This window comes from Aquila chrysaetos, chromosome 20 (assembly GCF_900496995.4).
Source record: "Aquila chrysaetos chrysaetos chromosome 20, bAquChr1.4, whole genome shotgun sequence".
Classification (NCBI taxonomy): domain Eukaryota; kingdom Metazoa; phylum Chordata; class Aves; order Accipitriformes; family Accipitridae; genus Aquila; species Aquila chrysaetos.
Window position 1 is genome coordinate 5,160,451 of NC_044023.1, and position 18,697 is coordinate 5,179,147.

The following is an 18,697-nucleotide window of genomic DNA, read 5'->3' on the forward strand; positions in this document are numbered from 1 at the left end:
GTGATATAACTGTTGCTGAGAACATTTACGATCTTGAACTTCAAAGCATTAAAATCTCTCGGGGATAAGTTGGGTGTCCGATATCCATTCTACCTTGGTGTCAGGAAAAATCTGTTTCCTCTGTGATAGCAGAAAACTACATGTAAATCTTCCAGAGATAGAGTAGAAGCCACTTCTTGATCATGATGCAATTAGCTGCACAGCGTAAGAGGAGCGGTACAGCTAGCTGCTGAAAGCCACGAGGGCGCAGATGCAAAGCAGGAGCCCTGGCTCCGCTGTGCCTGCAGAAATGCCGTCCCTGGGGTGAACATGGAGCTATTAGAAAGGTCCACAGGATTTCTGATCCAGCATCTGCATCTCTCTGAGCACTTAGGAAGGACCTGGAAGATATAAAGCAAGGAGGAGCAGTGGCTTTTCCAGTGAATGGGTGCAGTCCGTAGGTCAGCTTTGGACCATCGGTGCAGGTGAAGACCAGCCTTGGAGCCCTTGAGGAGAGCTGGAGGAAGGAGAGGAGGCAGCGGGCATCCCAGCCACTGGCCCCAAGGATACTGCGGAAGGGGAGGATGCTCAGCACGTCTGCCCGACTGCAGGACTCATTAAATGCTCCCCCCCCCCCATCAAGCATACCAAACTCCACATTAATTCAGGTGGAGCGCTGGGGGTGGCCATGCTCGGGGGATGCTGCAGGCTGGATGGTAAAGTGAGCTGCTGCCTGCAGAGCTCCTTCCCTCTTTATTGCAGGACTTGGAAGGTCTGCAAGAAATGATGAAGAAGAGCCCTGCCACAGAGATACAGCCCTGCAACCAACACCAGGGAGCACACACAGAAAGGGTGGCTGAAATGGGGATAAATGTCCCCAGAAGTCACAGTAAAGTGTGGGCTGGAGCCATCTTTTCAATCTGGTTTCCACCTAGCTATTCAATGTCTGGCTTCTGTATCCTTCCCCAGTCCAACTGATTGCTGTGAGCAAGTCATGTATGCATGTTAAAAATTATATCATTTATAAAGGGTCATGACAACCTTGAAAATATTGTGGGCGTCAGAAAGGACAAGTATGATGGGTAGAGTACCCCAGCCAAGGAGCAACCGGTCCCTTCCGCCTCCATCCACTTACATCGTATAACCAAGCTCTAGCAATTAAACGGTAAGAGAGCTGATTGCCACAGTCACATTTAACTAAAGATCTTTGTCCTAGTAAATTTAACAGCACGAATTACTGTGCTGTATTTATGAAATGACAGCAAAGCCAAAAGATAAACCACAGCATGAAGCCAAGGAATTTTTATGGCACATGGTTCATGAAAGCTTGTCTTGTAAATCTATGATTATAACCCACCCCCCCCAAGAGCCTCTCTGATTTTAATTGGCAGCAACACAATTTTTTGTTTAGGTTGTTAACTATTCCCTAAAGCAATGCAGAGTACAGCTCCCTGCTCTTGACTTAGTCCTGCGACATGCACAGCGCCTGCTTTGAGATGCCAAAATTGACGACAGAAACTTTCAGTAACGGTGACCATAATAGACACAGCTTCAATCTATTGCAGGACTGGAAAAAACACACAAATACATGACTACCATATTTAGATTTAAACGGGGGGGGGGGGGGATCAGAAAAAGTGAGAAAGTTTGTTAAAAAGAAATTAAAAGCAGCAGGTGGAAGGGTAAGAAAGGGAAGTTTCCATGACACCTGTTAGCATATTAGGGCCTCACGCAAAACGTTAACACAATCAAGAAAGGGTTTAAGACATGGCCATAACAAGGCAACATAATTAAAGGGTGCAGCAAATAAGGCTGCAGGAGTAAAAGGAAATCCTTCAAAAAGTAAAAATTGTATCTAGATGGGAGAAAAACAAAACAAAACAGAATCTTGGCAAATTAAATTTAAAGCCCTAATAAAGCATACCAAAAAAAAAAAAATCTTTGGAGGAACAACTCGTAAATTGGGCCAAAAAAAAAAAAATTCTAAAACTTTAGAAATAGGTAATCTGCCAAAGAATCTGGAAAACTGAAAGAAGATTGAAACGCAACAGAAATATTTAAGGAATGCAAGACCGTAAAAGAAAAGATAAATCCAGCTTTTGCCATGCTGTTTGCTAAGGAGAGATTTATGAAGGTTCCCACACCAGAACTGTTTCATATACAGAATTAGTCTGAAAAATCATGTCAGTAGGAGAAATGTTAGGACAAAAATCTAGAAAGAAAGAAAGAAAAAAAGAAGTTAAAAAAATGGTGAAATAAGGGGAAGCCTTCTTGTGGGTTAATAACTGATCGTGATTTAGGGCACCAAGGATAGCGGTAGATGGTCAGGTTTTCACAAATAGAGTTGCAGGACCCTGCCATGCGATAAATGGGATATATTCATAAATGGCCTGAGAAGGAGGGGAATAATGAAGGGACAAGTTTGCTGAGGCAAATTTATTCAGAGTATTCAAAGTAATGCAAAGAGCTTTGGAAGGCTTTCTTGAAACTGGTGTCTTGAAACACCGTGGCAGTTGAAATCCAAGGTCAAGAAATGCAGAGTAATGCACAGAAGATAAGACAACCATAGCCACGCGTAGTGATGGGCTCTAAATGAGATATTGCCACTCTGCAAAGAGTTCTTCAAGCCATTTTGGACACTTCTCAGAAAATGTCAATGTAATGCTCATCAACAAATATAGAACGATCTACAAAAAAATAGACAATTAAGTTATTTTGGGAAAAATGCATTCAGGAAAGCAATTCAAAGAGAAGAGCAGAGGCAGCCCATTCCCTTGACTTGCTTCTGGCTTTTTTTCCCCTCCGGAGAGTGGCATGAAGGTCTGGTTTTGCAAGGCTCCCTTTTGAGTTTCAGGCTCGATTCAGTCGCAGAGCTGGAGGGATTTCTGCAGCTGTTGGCTCGTTGTGGGTAAGTGCTCCGATGCCGAGAGCAGTCTGCTGCTGGCAGGTAAAAAGGGGTCAGTCCCAGGGGTCTGGCTCTACCAGGACAGCGCTCACGGTCCTGTCCCCACCACCCACAGGTCCCCATGCTTCTACGAAACCTCCAGCGGCAAGAAGTTGGTATTCAACCATTAAGAAGCTGGGAAGACTGCAAGGCCCTTTTTTTGGATGAGTTCCACCCATGCTCCAAAATTAAAAGCTGATGCAAAAAAAATGTATCATTATCCATCTCCGTGACAGCTTGAGTGAACCGAACTCAGCCCGGAACGAGGAATAACACTCATTCCAGGCATAAAAAATAGGAAGATCCATCAGAAAGAGAAGTGCTGTTAAAAAAGAGGTGGTAATGACATACCAGAAAGAAACCAGCTTATATTTTTAGAAAAAGGAAAGAAAAACCCAGTTAAAACAGCAATTTCCAGGAGAGGAAATCAGACTACCGTACTGTGGAGAGACAAACAGCTCCTGATGACTGCAGCGAATGGCAACAGAAAAATCCTGACTTTGCACCCCTATTTGAGCATGGGCAAATGAAACTCGAGACCTAATTTTTTTTTTTTTTTTGCATTTCTGAAAAATTGTAGCATTTTCATCCATCCTGCAATTGTGTCTTTGCCCCTCACAGCATTTTGGCCATCTCATAATTGTCCCTCTAACTCCTCCCCAGGCCATTTAGGTCCTTAATTTTTTGTTGTTGTTGTTGTTGCCTCAGGTTACCAGGAGAGCTGACATCTAAGATGTGGAAGAGCAATCAAGAGAAGATCATTTGGGCAAGGACCGAGGAAACAGGAATCAACTCATGTCCTCCCCGAAGAGCTCCAAGTACTGCGTACATAGAGGGGTACATGGTAAAACTGATGAGCCCACACCTTCCTGCAAGGAGGAGAGCTTTGTGTCCAACACGGGCAGATACCATTTAACAAAAACTTCACATCAGGTTGGGTTTGTCAGAAATACTTCTCAAGCTGTAGAAGTTTCTCCATCCCTGACGTTCTCCACACCAGCACATGTGGTCCAACAACGTTTGTTATTGGAGACAAGACCGTGGTTGCAAGTGCCTGCTGGGGACACTGCCCTGGGGCTGCCAGCCTACTGCCTTGCGCAGGACGGGGTCAATATAGTTGGTTGTGTGTCTTAGATTTGCACTTTCTGGTTTTCAGAGATTTGAACTGGAAGCTCAAATGTGAATGGCAAACTAAACTCAGAATTAATTACAGTTTTGTGTGTAGAACTTGTTATTCACAACAGGAAAGATAAAGCAAACCCAAAGAATAATACATTACCAATACTGTCAGAGACACCATCAACTTCAATATTTCAAGCTGTTCAGTTTAAATGTACTTTTGAAATAGGAGAGTCTGAAATTCCCCTGCCAAATTCTTTATAGGATCAAAGAAAAACACTTCGCCAGCGTCTGCAATTCTTTGAGGCGCCTTGTCCCTGCATGCATTTCCCTGCCACACATACCTCAGACCAGAACACTTGTCCCCAAAGAGACTGACGCATCTGCATATGTGATGTATCTGTCTTCATGGTCCCATTGAAAGGCTTAACTTGGCAGAAATGGAAGCAGGTAAAATTTAAGGCTGAGAAGTTTACTTGGTAAGTGAACCAGATTTTAGATAAGTTGATAAGTAGAAGGCATTTTATTACTAGCCAAAGCAGCTAGTTGATTTTGTTTGCATATTTCAAAGAAAAAGAAAGGCACGACAATTTGTTAATTCAGAGTGTTTGGGACTGTATTTTTAGTTAATAATAAATCAAAATTAAGTTGGTAATTACCAACATGGGTTGGATGAAACTGAGTTGTATAGCTAACAGGATTCATATCCTAATCCATTAACCAGCGCAGCTGGGAGATACTTCAAGGTGAGAAAGGCAGATAAAATAAAGTACAAAAGGGACGCCTAAGGAGATACTTCTTTAGAGTTTTCTCCCAGGGTGATGTTTCTGGATGCCTTATTTCTGCCAGGCTAAGGTAATCAATGGTATATAACGTAGTAATACGGACCATCTTTTCCATTCAAACAAGAACTGATGTTCTGTCATAATTGTAGTGTAACCAGTCAAAACCTAGTCTAATAAAGTGGTAAACGGGCTTTACCTGCTCTGAAAATCACCACCACCACAAAAGGTTCAAAGGACAGCAAAGGACGCTTTGCTGCTCTTCTGCTGCTGAGCCCTGGGCGGCAGGATCTCACCCAGAGGGAGGAGGGCAGGCTGCGGGTGCGCTTGCAGGACCAGCAGACACAAAGATCTCCACTCCATAGAAATGGAAACAACCTCTTTTCTATGTGTGCGCCCCAGCTACAGGATTCCCAGGCAGAACATCCACAACAACTTGCAGACAGGGGGGAAAAGGAGAAGGCTTGGAAATTTTCACTTCTTGGGACTACAGAGCTGCCCTAAACACAAAGGGACGGTCGGGGCAGATGCTGAGCAGCACGGACCGATTTACAGCGATGTAAGCAGAACCCAGCATCGCCTCCTCACGTACACCAGCGTCGAGAGTATTTACGGAAAGCTACCGATGCTGCCTGGCCCCGACACAATGTGCTCCAGCACTATCTGCTGCAGACATCTCTCAAGTTCGTATCGGAGCAGACGCAGCCCACGGATGTGTTTTGGGAGCAGCCTGACAGCGGTTTCCCCACCCTCCTAAGAGCCATTCCTGGCAGAAGAGTAGAGGAGAGTGGAGAAGGTCCGCAAGGGCAGCGGTCCAAAGTATCGCTACCAAAACCTGCCCACTCCTTGCCCAGATGACCACGCGGTTTTCGTATCAATAGCACTGCTCAGTCCATCAAGAAATCTTGCTGTGAACAGGTAAAAATAAACCCAAAGTATGGTGGCTCACCATCGGTGGGCAGAAGATGCAATTCAGAGAGATGTGGGAAAGATCTATGCACTTCAAGGACACCACGTGGTTCACCGCATCCTACTGCTGGTTCTACAAGGACTACATTGATGGGTCCCAAACTCTGAGCCCCACAATGAGGCCCCAAACTTGGAGTCAATAACGCAACAGAAGTTACCGTAGACAAAGACCTGAAAAAGCATACTGCAAAATTAAAACGGAAAAAAAATTTATTATTCCATCCTGTAGACTTGGAGGTTATTGCCAAGTTGCCAAGCACAACGAGAACGGTTTAGGCTGTGACCACCTTAGGTGCTTAAACTAACGAGATCAAAGCCAGCCTGGCCAGGACAACACGTGCTAGGATCGCGTTGCCCAACTGCCGTGCAGACGTACCTGGAAAGGCTTCAAACCATCAGCGTTTACTCTGGCAGTTAACTGAGAGTTTAGTCTTTAAAAAAAAAAAAAAAAAAAAAAGAAAAAGAAAAGAAAGAAAAGACCCAAGCAAACAACAATTTGTCTCCCTAAGAAGATTAATAGGTGCATTTAAAGAAATCAGTCTGTAGGCTTAATGAGAAAGAGGCAGCAAAATCCTAAATGTGAGACCTCCTACAGTTTTCAGTCCAGCTGTACAATCAAATAATAGTTTATGTAACTAGGATTGGAACAAAATAAATTAAAAGTAATTTCATGTTTCATCACAGGAAAAAGTACAGTTCAGAGTCAACGTGGAAAAAGATCTAGTTCAGCATTGCATTTTCCCCAAGCCTTTCATAAGCTTTGTATTATCAGCTGATTTGTTTTTTTTTTCACAAGAGGAAGGCAAATTACCAAGTCCCTTAAGAACTTATTATACATTTCCAAATTTCAACTATTCCTATTTTATAACTCATAACTTCACATATCTGTAACTGAAATGTTTTCTTTACGAGATGAAAGAGAAAAAAAAACCACGCTGTTTTTCCCAGGCTGCAATCTGTTTTTTCTGGTTACAAAAAAAAAAAAAAAAAAGTGGTTAACAGCTACAACATGTCAATCTTTGAAAGTAATTCCCACACACAATTTCATCCTTTCGCAGACATTAAATATGGCAAAATCTCTTCATACTCCTCACGTCTGGACTGATGAAGGAAGGACACAAACGACAGACAGACTCTTCCCCATACTGGGGAGCTCACAGTGGATACAGCTGGGTCTCACGTGGGCTGGCGAGAGGGGCAGGACCCCTCTGAATCCATTTAATAACAGAAAAAGTCATGTCTAACATTCACTTCACGCTCATGTACAACTTCCAAGGAAGGAGCACCCTGAGACCATGTCAGGAGAGGTCACGTACTCCAAGCGTCTCCTAACAGAGCTCAAAATCCACAAATAAAGCCAAATTCCAAAACAAATCCCCACATTCACAATGCTACAATCCTCAGGAGAGCACCGGTCCTGCAAAGGGACGTCCACTGGAGCCAGGCTCTGAGCTCGGCATCAGCCTCATGTCCCGCTCAGCAGCTGGAGAAGCCTGTGAGCTCCCACTGCCAGGAAAGACTCAAAATAGTCTAAAAGGCATTATTCTACTGGCAGGAAAAAAAAAAAGGAAAAACGGTTCAAAGGTTGCTCTCAGTTATTGACATCTGGCCTCTGAAAGTCTCCCTACCCTGTAATACCCTACACAGACGTCTGTGCCTCCGGCACCTGGGGTCGGATGGAGGAGGGTGTGCCAACCTCAAACAGACCGGCTGAAACATGGAATTTTGTCACATCTGCACCAGGCAACATTTTGGTCCAAGGTGATTTTTTTTTCTCTGCGGCCTTCAGAGGAGCTGTCAAATCCTCATCTGAAAGCTATTCAGCACGGGAACTGCTTTGTCACGTCTGAGAAACCGTGGTCCCTGGCAGGTCCTGGAGCCAAGTGAAGAACAGTTAGTCATATCTGCTCAAAGAAACTCAAAATTCAGCAACATTTCAAGCAGCATGGAAGCACTTTCCCTTTGAGCCATACAGTATCTGCTTGCTCTAGGTTGCGTTGTATCTGTCAAAAAAGGGGGAAACCCTCTGAGAAGAGGGCAGGAGATGCTCTTCTTGTGGAGAGCAGCTAAGCATGCTCAGGCAGACAACTGCGGGTGGGACAGGCAGCAAGTCACAGGCGGGAGATGGCAGCCTGCACCTCACATGGGGGTTCAGAAGCTGCAGGACATCCTGGGCTGAAGTCACAGCACAGCACTGAAGCCTGCTCACGGAGAATGAGAAAACACCGAGAAACACAGGGACGGCCTCGACAGTCTTCAGGGAGGAGGGAAAGAGCTTCTCAAGGGTCAGAGAAGCCTGTGCAGAGCTTGCTGCAACTCGGGAAGTCACGGTGTAACTGCGATGCAGTGAGACTTGGTGTCCATAAGATGTCCCTTCCTTACCTCCTGTACCACCTGCTGCCTTGCTGGCAACATGGAGGAGAGGGGCATGGTGGACAAGGGTAGGACCGTCACATCATCTCCAAAGGCTCAGCTTCGAGTCCTGACCCACGTGCCCCCGCCGCGTCCCAGCCATGCAACACGCCCCATCATCTGGCTGCAGAACCAGAAATGGGTGAACATCCCAGTCACCATCGCTCCCTGCTGCAAAACTGGCTGGCCAGGATGGCCCAAGTCCAAGTCTTTGAACACGCCTGGGCTTGAAGGTGTGGTTATCCCTCAGGAAAGCATATGGAAGTTAAGCCACAGCTCCGTGTCAGGAACACATGGACTACCGCAGGCAAATCAAAGCTGCATTTTGGCTTTGCGAAGTAGAGTATCTCATTTAAGATCTCAGTGGTTACCTTGTTAGTGGGACTATACGACGGGGTGTCTAATGGTGTCTACCAGTAGGTAATGGCCCAGAGGTCTCCTCTGGTCCTGTGCTCCTGCCTTTGCCCACCAGTACCTTACACACCCCGTTACAGTCACTTGGCTCTTGGACAACTGAGCCCACCATCGGCAAGCACTAACGGTCTCCAAGTGGAGACGTTCATCTTGGTTGCTCTGGGGTAAAGGCTCTTCCTATGTCAGCAAGCAAGAGGAGGACAAGGGCAGGCTGCTGAGGCGACCTGTAAGCAATGGGTTTTCAAGAAGGACCGCTGCCACAGGAGACACTAAGGACAGGGACAGGAGAAAGGTCTGGGGACTCTGATATTCAAGAAACAGACTGGGCAGGAGAGGGTTTTTTTTGTTGTAGCTCTTCTTAGAAGATGCCTAATACACTACCACATTAAATATATACACATTTTTCCTCTATAGACAATGACCTAGAAACACAACTAAATCATTTTTGACAAAAGACAATGCACCAAACTATTTAATCACCTCTTCAGGGGGAATAAAGCCAGTGTGAACAGCTAATCTGCTGTACATCGCAGAAACTCTCGTTCTGGGCTGAGGGAGACTATATTTTAGGAGGTGAAGCTTTTATTTAAGCTTTGTGTGATCATATATCCCATCACACCCTCTGGTAAACTGCTGCTACACTTATTTATGCTCACTGTTTATATACATTTCATTGCCATTTGGCTAGCTTGGACCTCTAAACTCCAGATTTTGTTTTACCTTTGTTAACCATCATGACCGTCTTTACCACCCAGTGCCAGAAGTCAGGCTGGATGGCATACCATCACTTTTTGCCTCAAGCCAAACTATGTCACTAAAAAAAAAAAAAAAAAAAAAAAGAGAGAGAGAGAGAGAGAGAGAAAAAAAATTGCATTCTGAAGCAGCTTTTCCTGACTTGGTGGATGATGTTCCTATGCCTCTGAGGAGCTCAGCATGGGCAGGGAGCTGCTGTCTCCTGCCCCATCAACCCACTGCCCCCAGTCCGTTAATGGGCCCAGGGTCTATCTTTGATATCAAACACATGCTAGTAAGCTATAAAGAGGCCAAGAGTCAGTGAGATACCATCATCAGCATAGCTAAGTCATCTTTGACATTAAATATGACCAAAGTATGGGTGAGGAGCCCCCCAGCCTTGCTGTAAAGCACAGGCCAGCATTAATAGACTGCAACGATACTGCTCTTTCTCGTTGGAGGTGCTGGGTGTTCTCAGTAAGGAGCCAGCTCACTGTATTTATAAAAACTTTTCAGCATCAGTGACATGAAAAGCAGTACGGCACGCCCAGCAATGACTGACAGGCTGCGCAGCAGCGCTTTGGGGTCACGCCGAAGCTCAGCACCTCCAAGCACTAAAAAAGACAAAAAAACCCTGTTCATAAGAAGAGTCGTGCCCATAGATTGATGCAAAAATAACAAATCTGTCATTCAAACAGACATTTGAAAACACAGTGACGGCTCAACAGCGACAATCTCAATCCGAAGAAAATACGTGCAACACTCAGTTTACAATGTGTGGGACCGGGATGACCATCAGCACTTGCTGCCACTCACCAGCCGAAAAAAAACCCAAGAAGCATCCAGGAGCAGAGGCGCTCATCAGCAAAGACGAGGTGATAATCTTATTTCTGCATTTAGTGAAAAACCAGAACGCCTTTGCCGTGGAGCCCATTTCACCCTACCAAGCTACCTGCTTTTAGGAAATGCTGTTTGCAGCCTGACTGCCTGTCACATCCCTCCAAAGGTGCATCTCATATGGTAGGAAATGAGTCTGATATTGCAACAGGATTACGAGAAAAACACCCTCAGCCGGCAGTGAGCCATAGTGCCAGCCCCAGCCAGGGAATCGGTGAAGAAGGCTGCACAGAGAGGCAGGGTTTGCGGCAGGCAGGCTGTATTTTTCTGTCAGGTAGGTGTCCAGATGCACATCGAGTATTCCCCAGACCAGTATAAACTGCAGGAATATGCCACAGCACTGAATACGTGTTTGCGGTGAATTGGAAACATAATGGGAAGCATTAAATATGTGCTCAATTCACACAGCAGAGAAAAGAAAACGGTTTTATTCAGGCACGTTGGAGAAGCAGAAGCCAGCCCATCGCGCCGCTCGGCACGACCCACGGTGTGGAGGGACGCACCGGCCCCAACGGACGCGGTCGCTGGAGTTGCGGCACCACTCCCGAGCGTCAGCAGAAGAGGCTGACCAACAATACTGGGGATGTCAGCGCACAGAAAGTGGCCCTGCTGTAGCTGCAAATTGTGCAAGAAAGAGCTGAAGGGTCCTCCAACTTTTCAACCAGCATGAGCCAACAGACCGAAGGAAACCAACCCTTCCAAATTCTTCCACATCTATCTTTCTGAGCAGAAGCGGACACCGTAGGTACCTCCCGGAGCCCCTCGCACAGCAAAAGCAAAGGGTAGAGAGGCATGCCTTCAGCATAGCATCCAGGTTGGTTTCAGCAGTGAGAAACCCTAACCTGTGAAGCGGATTGCAAATCTGTGTATTTGTTTTGGAAATAAAGGCATTAATATTTGATGACAAACATTTTGAATATTGATGAGCACATTCACAGAAGAGGTTTTGGAGTTACTTAAGCACCCAGAATTGTGCCATCTAAATTCAGTGGCCTAACGGCTGCTGTCAGAGTTATCAAAAGTATGTAAAACACCGCTTGCTGAAGGGAAGACGCGTTGCAGCTGACACTGCCTGCCCATCACGGGAGAGGAAGACAAATTGAAGCCCAGTGGGATATTTAGCACCGCAAATATTTTGACTTGATCCGTCAAGTAAGCCATTTTGTACTCCTCCTTTTACCTTTTATTTTGCTCACACAAGTTCTATGAGCTTGAAATGTTGCATATCTGTTCTTCCCCTCCTCACTTAAACCCAGCCTCAGCTCCCTCCTCACCCTCTTATAGCAAATAAACTAATACTTACTAAGCGTGGGTGCGTGGCAGGCTTTTCCAGAGTGCCAGTCCACAGTTCAGCAAAAGGCCAGGAAAAATCTGTTTCAATATTTGAGGAAAAGGTTTTCCAGCAATGCCTCTGACGGTAACATCTCTGCACTGTCCCGCTCGGGGCTCAGTCTCTTTGGAGACAGCAGCGTATGGAAACAAATATGGAGCTGGCTCTCCAGACAAGTGCAAGCCCTGTCCATAGCCTGGTTTTCTATCACACAGTCTTGTTTTATTTCTAGCACGGTCATATGAAAATGGACATTGACTGCTCGTTTCTGCAAGCTTGTGAAAAGTGCCCATTTAAAAAGAAATGGGCAAACTTGGTGGTTTTTTTTTTTTTAATTACTTTTATGTATATACTTATTACCTATTATTGCTATGGTACTTATGGCAAGAAAACAAGCCAATACCCAGCAAATGCAAGCAAGCTACCAAAAGGGCAGAACGGAGCATCTGAACTGCACTAACGTTTTTTCCAAAGTTATGTTATTTTCTCTAATTTGGAGGGCTGCTTCTTTCAGTCCTGTTTCTACTATACTCTTTCCTATCACCTGATTTTTTACTTCAAGCTCCACCACCCGCCAAACAGACTGATGCTAAGTGTATAGCAGGGTAAACAGGATCAACACTTGACTTGCCGTTCCAAGCCAAGCAAAGGCTTCGGGGGAGCGCTCGCAGCACACCCGGGACGTGCTACCACTCAGTACTGGAAACTTCCCTTCTTGGTCACTTCAAGACCTTCAACTCGCAGCAAGCCTACCTTGAAGCTTGAGAAATTCTGGCATATTCAGTAAAGCGGCTTCTTTCTCACGGAAAACAAAGGCCCCAGCGGTCTCTGCCGGCGTGCCATGGGAGAAGGCTTCCTCCCGACCTTGAAGCCCAGCAGCCAGCCCGGCTGTTTGCAACACGCATCTCCCAGCTCGGGAGAAACGGTGATGCTAAAAGCACTGCTGCTCCCGCTGACAGCCCGTTTATTTGTGCCCGGTCCTCAACGCTTCCCGGGAGACCGACCTTCTTCCCCACCCTCCCATTCTTCAGCCTCAGCTCATGCATCCAGGCATCAAAAAAAGTCTATTACGAGCTCCGCAGCTGAGCAGCAGACAGACTGAAAACCTGAATGAATCGGACATAAATCAGGCACAGACAAATATGATCAGAAACAGCAATAAAGTACTCTCTTCAGGATACCAGGAAAACCATCCACCTAAAGCACCATGCTCCAAGCTACGTTTCTAAACTTGGGATCGTCCCTGCTCTGCCATCGAACCGCTTTTCATCAATCCATCAACTGCACCGTAAAATGAGCTTGTCCCTTTTGCTTAGGGGGTCTCTTTGGAGGAGCAGACCAGGACTCCACTGCCAGGCAGCTGGAAAGTTTCCAGTCCGAATGCATCCGCAACCAATTTGTGTTCCTTTGATCCTATGGGTTAATAACGCTCCATCTTTTCATCTCCTTTCAGGAAACAGAGGCTCCGTTTGTCGGGGCAGACTAGCAGCAACCCTTCCCTCCCTCCTCTGATTCAGCAGCACCTTGCTCGAGTACCAGAGCTGGGCACAACCCCCCCAGGTGAGATTCTAGCAGCACCTTGCGCAAGGGTAAGGTCTTCTCATCTGCGCTGAAAATGCCTCGCCTGATGCAATCCTGCACCACGTTTGCCTTTTTCAGAGCTGCACCCCGCTGGCAGAGCCCAACCGTCTCACAGCCGAGCACTGCACCCACCTTCCCTCCATCCTCCAGCACCGCCGCTCCCCGGCTCTGCCGCGCCTCACCCAAAGCACGCAAGCAGAAAATCAAAGTTTATAAACAGTGGTAAATGTTGCAACCCGGTGAGAAGACATTACTTCTGTAGGACGTTTTCTACTCTCTGAAGCCTCTCCACGGTGTACGCACAGTTCCTTGAAAACAGTTATTACGAATTTAAACACTAGACCCCGAAATCCAATGTACCACATATATATAAGGTATTCAGACTATTTCCCTGTATAACACAAAGCAAGCTGTGAAAAACTACACAGAAAAGTAACGTTACTACGATTTACATTGACTTGCGTACAGATTTAAGTTACTTAATTCAGAAAAAAAAAATATTACTGCCCAAGTATTGAGAGAAATTCACTTTCCCTTGTCACTTGGGATTTCTGGAGCAGCACTTTTTGCACCGCGCACTTGCTGCTCGGTCAGCACGAAGCATGCTTTGCTAAACCTTTTACAACATCTGGTCTATCTTACATGCCCACTCCTGCATCTCACGAAGACGACTTTCTTCTCAAGGCCTCTGTTTTGCCTTCACTTCCACTTTGTTACCTTGAATTAAAATCCCTCAGCGTTATCTCAGCTCCCCACACCCCTCCCACACTCAGTTTTTAAACACTGGTACAGATCAGCATCTTCCCCATCCCACCACCGCTCCACAGCAGCCTTCACTGCCAGCCCGCAGAGCCTCACGCGGCCCACCTCTTTAATTGCGTTAATTAATTGCAAAGGAGGGCAGCTCCCCGGCAGCAGCTCCCCAGGAGGGGCAGGAGCGTCAGCTCAGCATGCAAGGGCTCGAGCATGGCCAGCAAAACCAACCCGGTGTTTCTGGCAGGAGAGGAGCGAGAACGGTCAGCGCTGCAGGACTGTGCTCCTTCACCCCACCAGCCCCGTGTGCTCCAAGACCCCCAAAGCCGCCGGGACCCCCAGCCCTGGTATAACAGCAACCGCAGACCCCAGGCAGTAATGGGGGAGCCTCGCGGCAGCGCCAAAAACGGACAGAAACGGCAGATCTGCACGGCTCCCTCGGCTGATCTTGTTACGCCGGCCTAAATAGCCCTGCAGGTATTTCATTTTAAATTGTTACGAGCAGACTAGGAACAACTTCTCGCTGGCAGAGTCCAAAGCAGAGGGGTTGGTGAATCTTTAGCAAGGGGAACTGGAAAAAAGGTAAAGGAAAACAGGCACGATTTCACTCAAGGGTATTTTTTCATGCTCCTTGTGTAAAAGCTAACAGAGATTTTACAGAGAAGCCTGCCCACAGCTTGGCCGCCTTGTAGGATCTCTGAATCCCGCCTGGATGTTGAGGTGCAGCCTGCAAGCAGCGATTGCAGCCCGCCGGCTGGGAGCGAGAGGAAAGCACTGCCAGGCGAGACCGCAGCCTCCCGTTCGGGCTCCCGCTTGCATTTTCCTCATTTGAAGTAACGCGACGGGCAACACAAGCAGAGCTCATCGCTGCACGGGCGAGGCGGAGAGCCCGAAACACCGCCACCTCGGCCGCGCACCGTAGGCAAACTGCCCGCTGAGTCCCCCGCATCCCTCCGTGCAACTTTCTGCTCCTCGCATTCATTTTTCCAGATAGGATGGTATTTTAAGATCAGCTTTTTTTTTAAAAAGGAATATCTCTAATCCCACGCTCTCTTCCGAAGCATCTCCCTCCCGGCTGGCGCTGCCTGGCAGAGGGAGAGCGGTTCGGCGTGGTTCCCCGCGAGCTTTTTCACCGATGACTCCTGGCAGGGCTGCACGTCCCTCCTGTTACATAACGGCCTTTCCCGTTCGGTGCCGGCTCCCGTTGGGGTGGCCACGTTCGGGGTGGCCGTGTTCGGGGTGCTCGCTCGCACGCCCCGCTGCTGTCAGCCGCGTGCAGCCAGGCACCGTCCCCCTACCCTAACCGGTGTCGTGTGTCCCCCCCCCCGCCATGCCAGGCTCCCCAACCCCAAACCACATCCCTCCCTCCTCCTAACCCCGCTCCCCCTGCGGCCGCCCCGGCCCCCGCTGCTGGACCTCTGCCCACCGGGCAGCACCCACCTTCCTCCTGCCCCCCAAAACACCGCACTCCTCACCGAGGGCGCGCCGTCCCTCTCCCGCCCCAAGCCCCAGACCCCACCCTTGCCTTCCCCCAGCACCCACGGGGGTCCCCGAGCTGCCGGCTCCCCTGGGGCGCACCCTCCAGCCGTGACCTGCCTCGGGTGCCTCGCTCTTCTCCCTAAGCCCCACGCCGCCTCCCCCGCCTGCCCGCACCCCCTGCCCTCTCCCTGCCTGCCTGCCTACACCCCGCACGGCTGCACCCCGCTCTCCCGTGGGTTCTCGCCCTTTGCACGCCCCCCTCTCTTACCCCGCCTGCCCGCCTTTACCCGCCACCCAAGCGGCAGCCGCCGCCTGCCTGCCCCCCAGCCACCCCCTGCGCCCCCCCGCCCCGCCACCGGCGCCCCCCCCCCCCCCCCGCACCGGCACCCACCTCACCCGCCCCACGCACCCGCGCCCTGCCAGCACCCACAGCCCGCACCCCGCGCCCACCCGCAGCCCCCGCGGCCCATCTGCCCCCGCCCGCCCCGCTGCCCCCCGCGCTCTGACCTGGGCCCGGGCGCGGGCGCGCTGCCCGGGAGCTGTCCGCCGCCGCCCGGTGCTGAAGGCGGCTTGGCGGCGGCGGCGGCGGGCGGCGGCGGCGGGGCCCCGGCGGCGGCGGCGGCGGGCGGTAGCTGCCCGTCGTCGCCGCCGCCCTCCAGGCTGGCCTCGTTGCCCATGGCGGGCCGGGCGGGACCGCTCCCTCAGCGCAGCGCCGCCTCCGCCGCCATCAGCCCCGCGCCGCCATCGCCGCCTGCCCCCGCCGCCCCGCGCATGCGCCGCCCGGCCCGGCCCGCCCGCCTCGCTCGCGGCCGCGGGCACGCGCGCCGCCCGGCCAATCGCCGCCCGCCGCCCCGCCCTCTCCGTCGCCTCCCCCCTCTCCCCCCTCTCCCGCCCCCCCCCCCCCCCCCCGGCTCCCGCCGGCACGTGCCCGCCGCCCCGCGGGCGTCCGCCGGGGCGGCCAATGGCGGCGCGAGGCGACGGCTGGCGCGCGGGGGCGCCCCGCCCCGTCAAGCCCGCCGGCCAATCGGCGCTCCGCGGCGCCCGCGCCCGCCAGGCGGCGCTCGGCGGGGCTCCCAGCCCCACAGCCACCGGGCAGCCCGTCTCCCGTGAGGTCACGGCCCCGACGGCCAATGAGCGCTCACTCCCGCATGAGGTTACACCCTGATAGCCAATGAGCGCCCGCTCGCCCATGAGGTCACGGGCCGGTGCGGGATGTCACACGCCAGCAAGCGGTTGAGGCTCCCCCTCCCCTGTGAAGCCAGGCGCTCCCCCAGGACGTCACACCCTGCCAGCCAATGAGCGTCCCGTGCCCTTGTGAAGTCATGGACTGCCTTGGGATGTCACACCCTGCCAGCCAATGAGCGTCCCGCTCCCTGTAAGGTCACGGGCAGCCCCGGGATGTCACGCACCACTGGCCAATGAGCACCCCGCTACCTCGTGAGGTCACTTGCTGCCAGGCAATGAGCGTGCGGCTCCCTGTGAGGTCGCAGGCTCCCCACTGAGGTCACGCAGCGCCCAGTGGGTAAGCACGCAGGCTCTGGTGTGAGGTCACGGGCTCTCTGACGAGGTGACAGAGCCCTCAGCCAACCACCGCCCAGTCGTCCCCCCCAAGGTCACCCAGGGCTCAGCCAGTGATCACCGCTGCTCTTCCATGATGTCACGGGGCCCAACCAACGGGCTCACAGGCTCTCCCTAAGGCCCGGGCTCAGCCAGTGAGCACACAGCTTCCCCCGGGAGGTCACGGGGAGCTCAGCCAACCAGCGCCCCCGTTCCCCATTAGGTCACACGGTGCTCAGCCAACAGGCCCGCCCTCTCTGCGTGAGGTCACAGGCTGCCCGATGAGGTCAGAGAGCACAGGTGCCTTTGGGAGCGCGCCCAGCCCGGCACGGCAAGGCGCGATTACACCTCACCCAGATCTCCTTCGCCCGTAATTAATGAGAAGCGGTGATAATTAAAGCAGCCGGCACTAGCGCAGCACGGCTCCCCGGGGGCGGGGGGAGCCCGCACGCCTCGTCCCGCCGCCCCGCGCCGTGGAGGGAACGCGGTGCTGCCCAGAGGCCACCCCGAGGGGCTCAGCACCCCCCGCCCGCCTGTCCCCAGCTGCCACCCTGCGCCCTACCTGCTCCCGCTCCCCGCCGCCAGGATCGGGCCCGGCAAGGGCAGCAGGAGAAGGACCCCCCCCCCCCCCGACCCCACAGACCCCCCCCCGGGGACAAGAGAGCTGCCTCCCCCCGGAGCTCCGGCCCCGGCCGTCAGCCCCGCAGGGGACGAGACGCCAGCCCCGCCAGCAGCCGCTCGCTCCTTGCGGGCTGCGAGCCGACACGCGCCGCTAAATCCTAAAAGAAACGTGGAACCGGGTCCGGTCTCCGCTGCCGATTCCACAGAAATAGAAACTGGCTCCAGCGGGGCCCTGGGGGACGGAGCCTCTGCCCCTTCTCCGCTGGCTTTCGTGCCCCCCACAGCGTCCCGCCAAGCCGGGGAGCAGTCGTGCCCGCGGCTGGGGCTCGCCGCCGTCCTGCTTGGGGCCAGGCGCAGGGCGTAAGGTGTAATAGAAGGAGCAAGGCAGCTCTTGAGGAGCCGGAGTCATCACCACGCGAGAGTAAAAAGGCTCCAGTTCTGGCAGGGGCAATGCGTAAGAGCAATAAAACAGAACAAAACCACAGCAGAAGCAACTTCCAAGAGCGGCAAGTACAGGGGAAGCTGGAGAGTGCAGGAATGGGTGAAAGGGGATCAGGATTGACAAGACAGCTAGAACAGGAAAAAAAAAACCCACAACCGTTTTGGTTTGGGTTTTTGTTTTGGTTTTGTTTGTTTGGGTTTTTTTTTCCTGGTGGCAGGTAGGGGGGTGTCCCAAACACAGGAGACTCAGAACATCCACCTTCAACTCGGCCAAGGTTTGAGCAGCCGCCAGCAGCAGCCCCAGCTCAGGCGGTGCCCAGCAGCTGACTGCCCAGCCGAGGCACTCAAGCCCTGGCTTAAACTCGCCTTGATGCTAAAACCCAGGCGATGCCAGCTAAGAAGATCTTGGGAGATGGAGGAAAACGCTGCCCAAGCACACAGCAGGCAGAGCTGACACCAAACACCACCGAAACTCAGGTCCTTTGCTCACCGCAGTCTGAGCAAGAGAATTTTTTGGCCCAGGATGAGTTTATTTTCAAATTGAAATCAGATCAAAGTAATGGGGGACAACAGACCCAGCAGAAAGTCGGACACAAAGATGCCAGCTCACGCAGGCACTGCTGTCCCTGCTGGAGGGGACACTGGGCTACACAGCCTGTGGGGCTGAGCTTTGCAGACAGGCTGGAC

At 51.3% G+C, this 18,697-nt stretch overlaps 1 protein-coding gene and 1 long non-coding RNA gene across 4 annotated transcripts in view; both read right to left on the bottom strand.

Moving 5' to 3' along the window:
- Window positions 1-16,167, bottom strand: part of BSN (bassoon presynaptic cytomatrix protein) — a 97,353-nt gene extending 81,186 nt beyond the window's left edge. For all 3 annotated transcript variants that reach the window (XM_030043693.1, XM_030043692.1, XM_030043691.1), the window contains exon 1: window positions 15,899-16,167. In XM_030043693.1, coding sequence (XP_029899553.1) covers window positions 15,899-16,068 — 170 coding nt within the window. In that variant the 5' untranslated portion in view covers window positions 16,069-16,167. The remainder of the gene's footprint in view (window positions 1-15,898) is intronic.
- Window positions 10,661-13,311, bottom strand: LOC115353785. Its single transcript, XR_003927697.1, has 2 exons — window positions 11,552-13,311; window positions 10,661-11,090 (listed from the first exon to the last, which is right to left on the bottom strand). It is a non-coding gene; the product is annotated as an uncharacterized LOC115353785 (long non-coding RNA).
- Window positions 16,168-18,697: the final 2,530 nt, after the last annotated feature.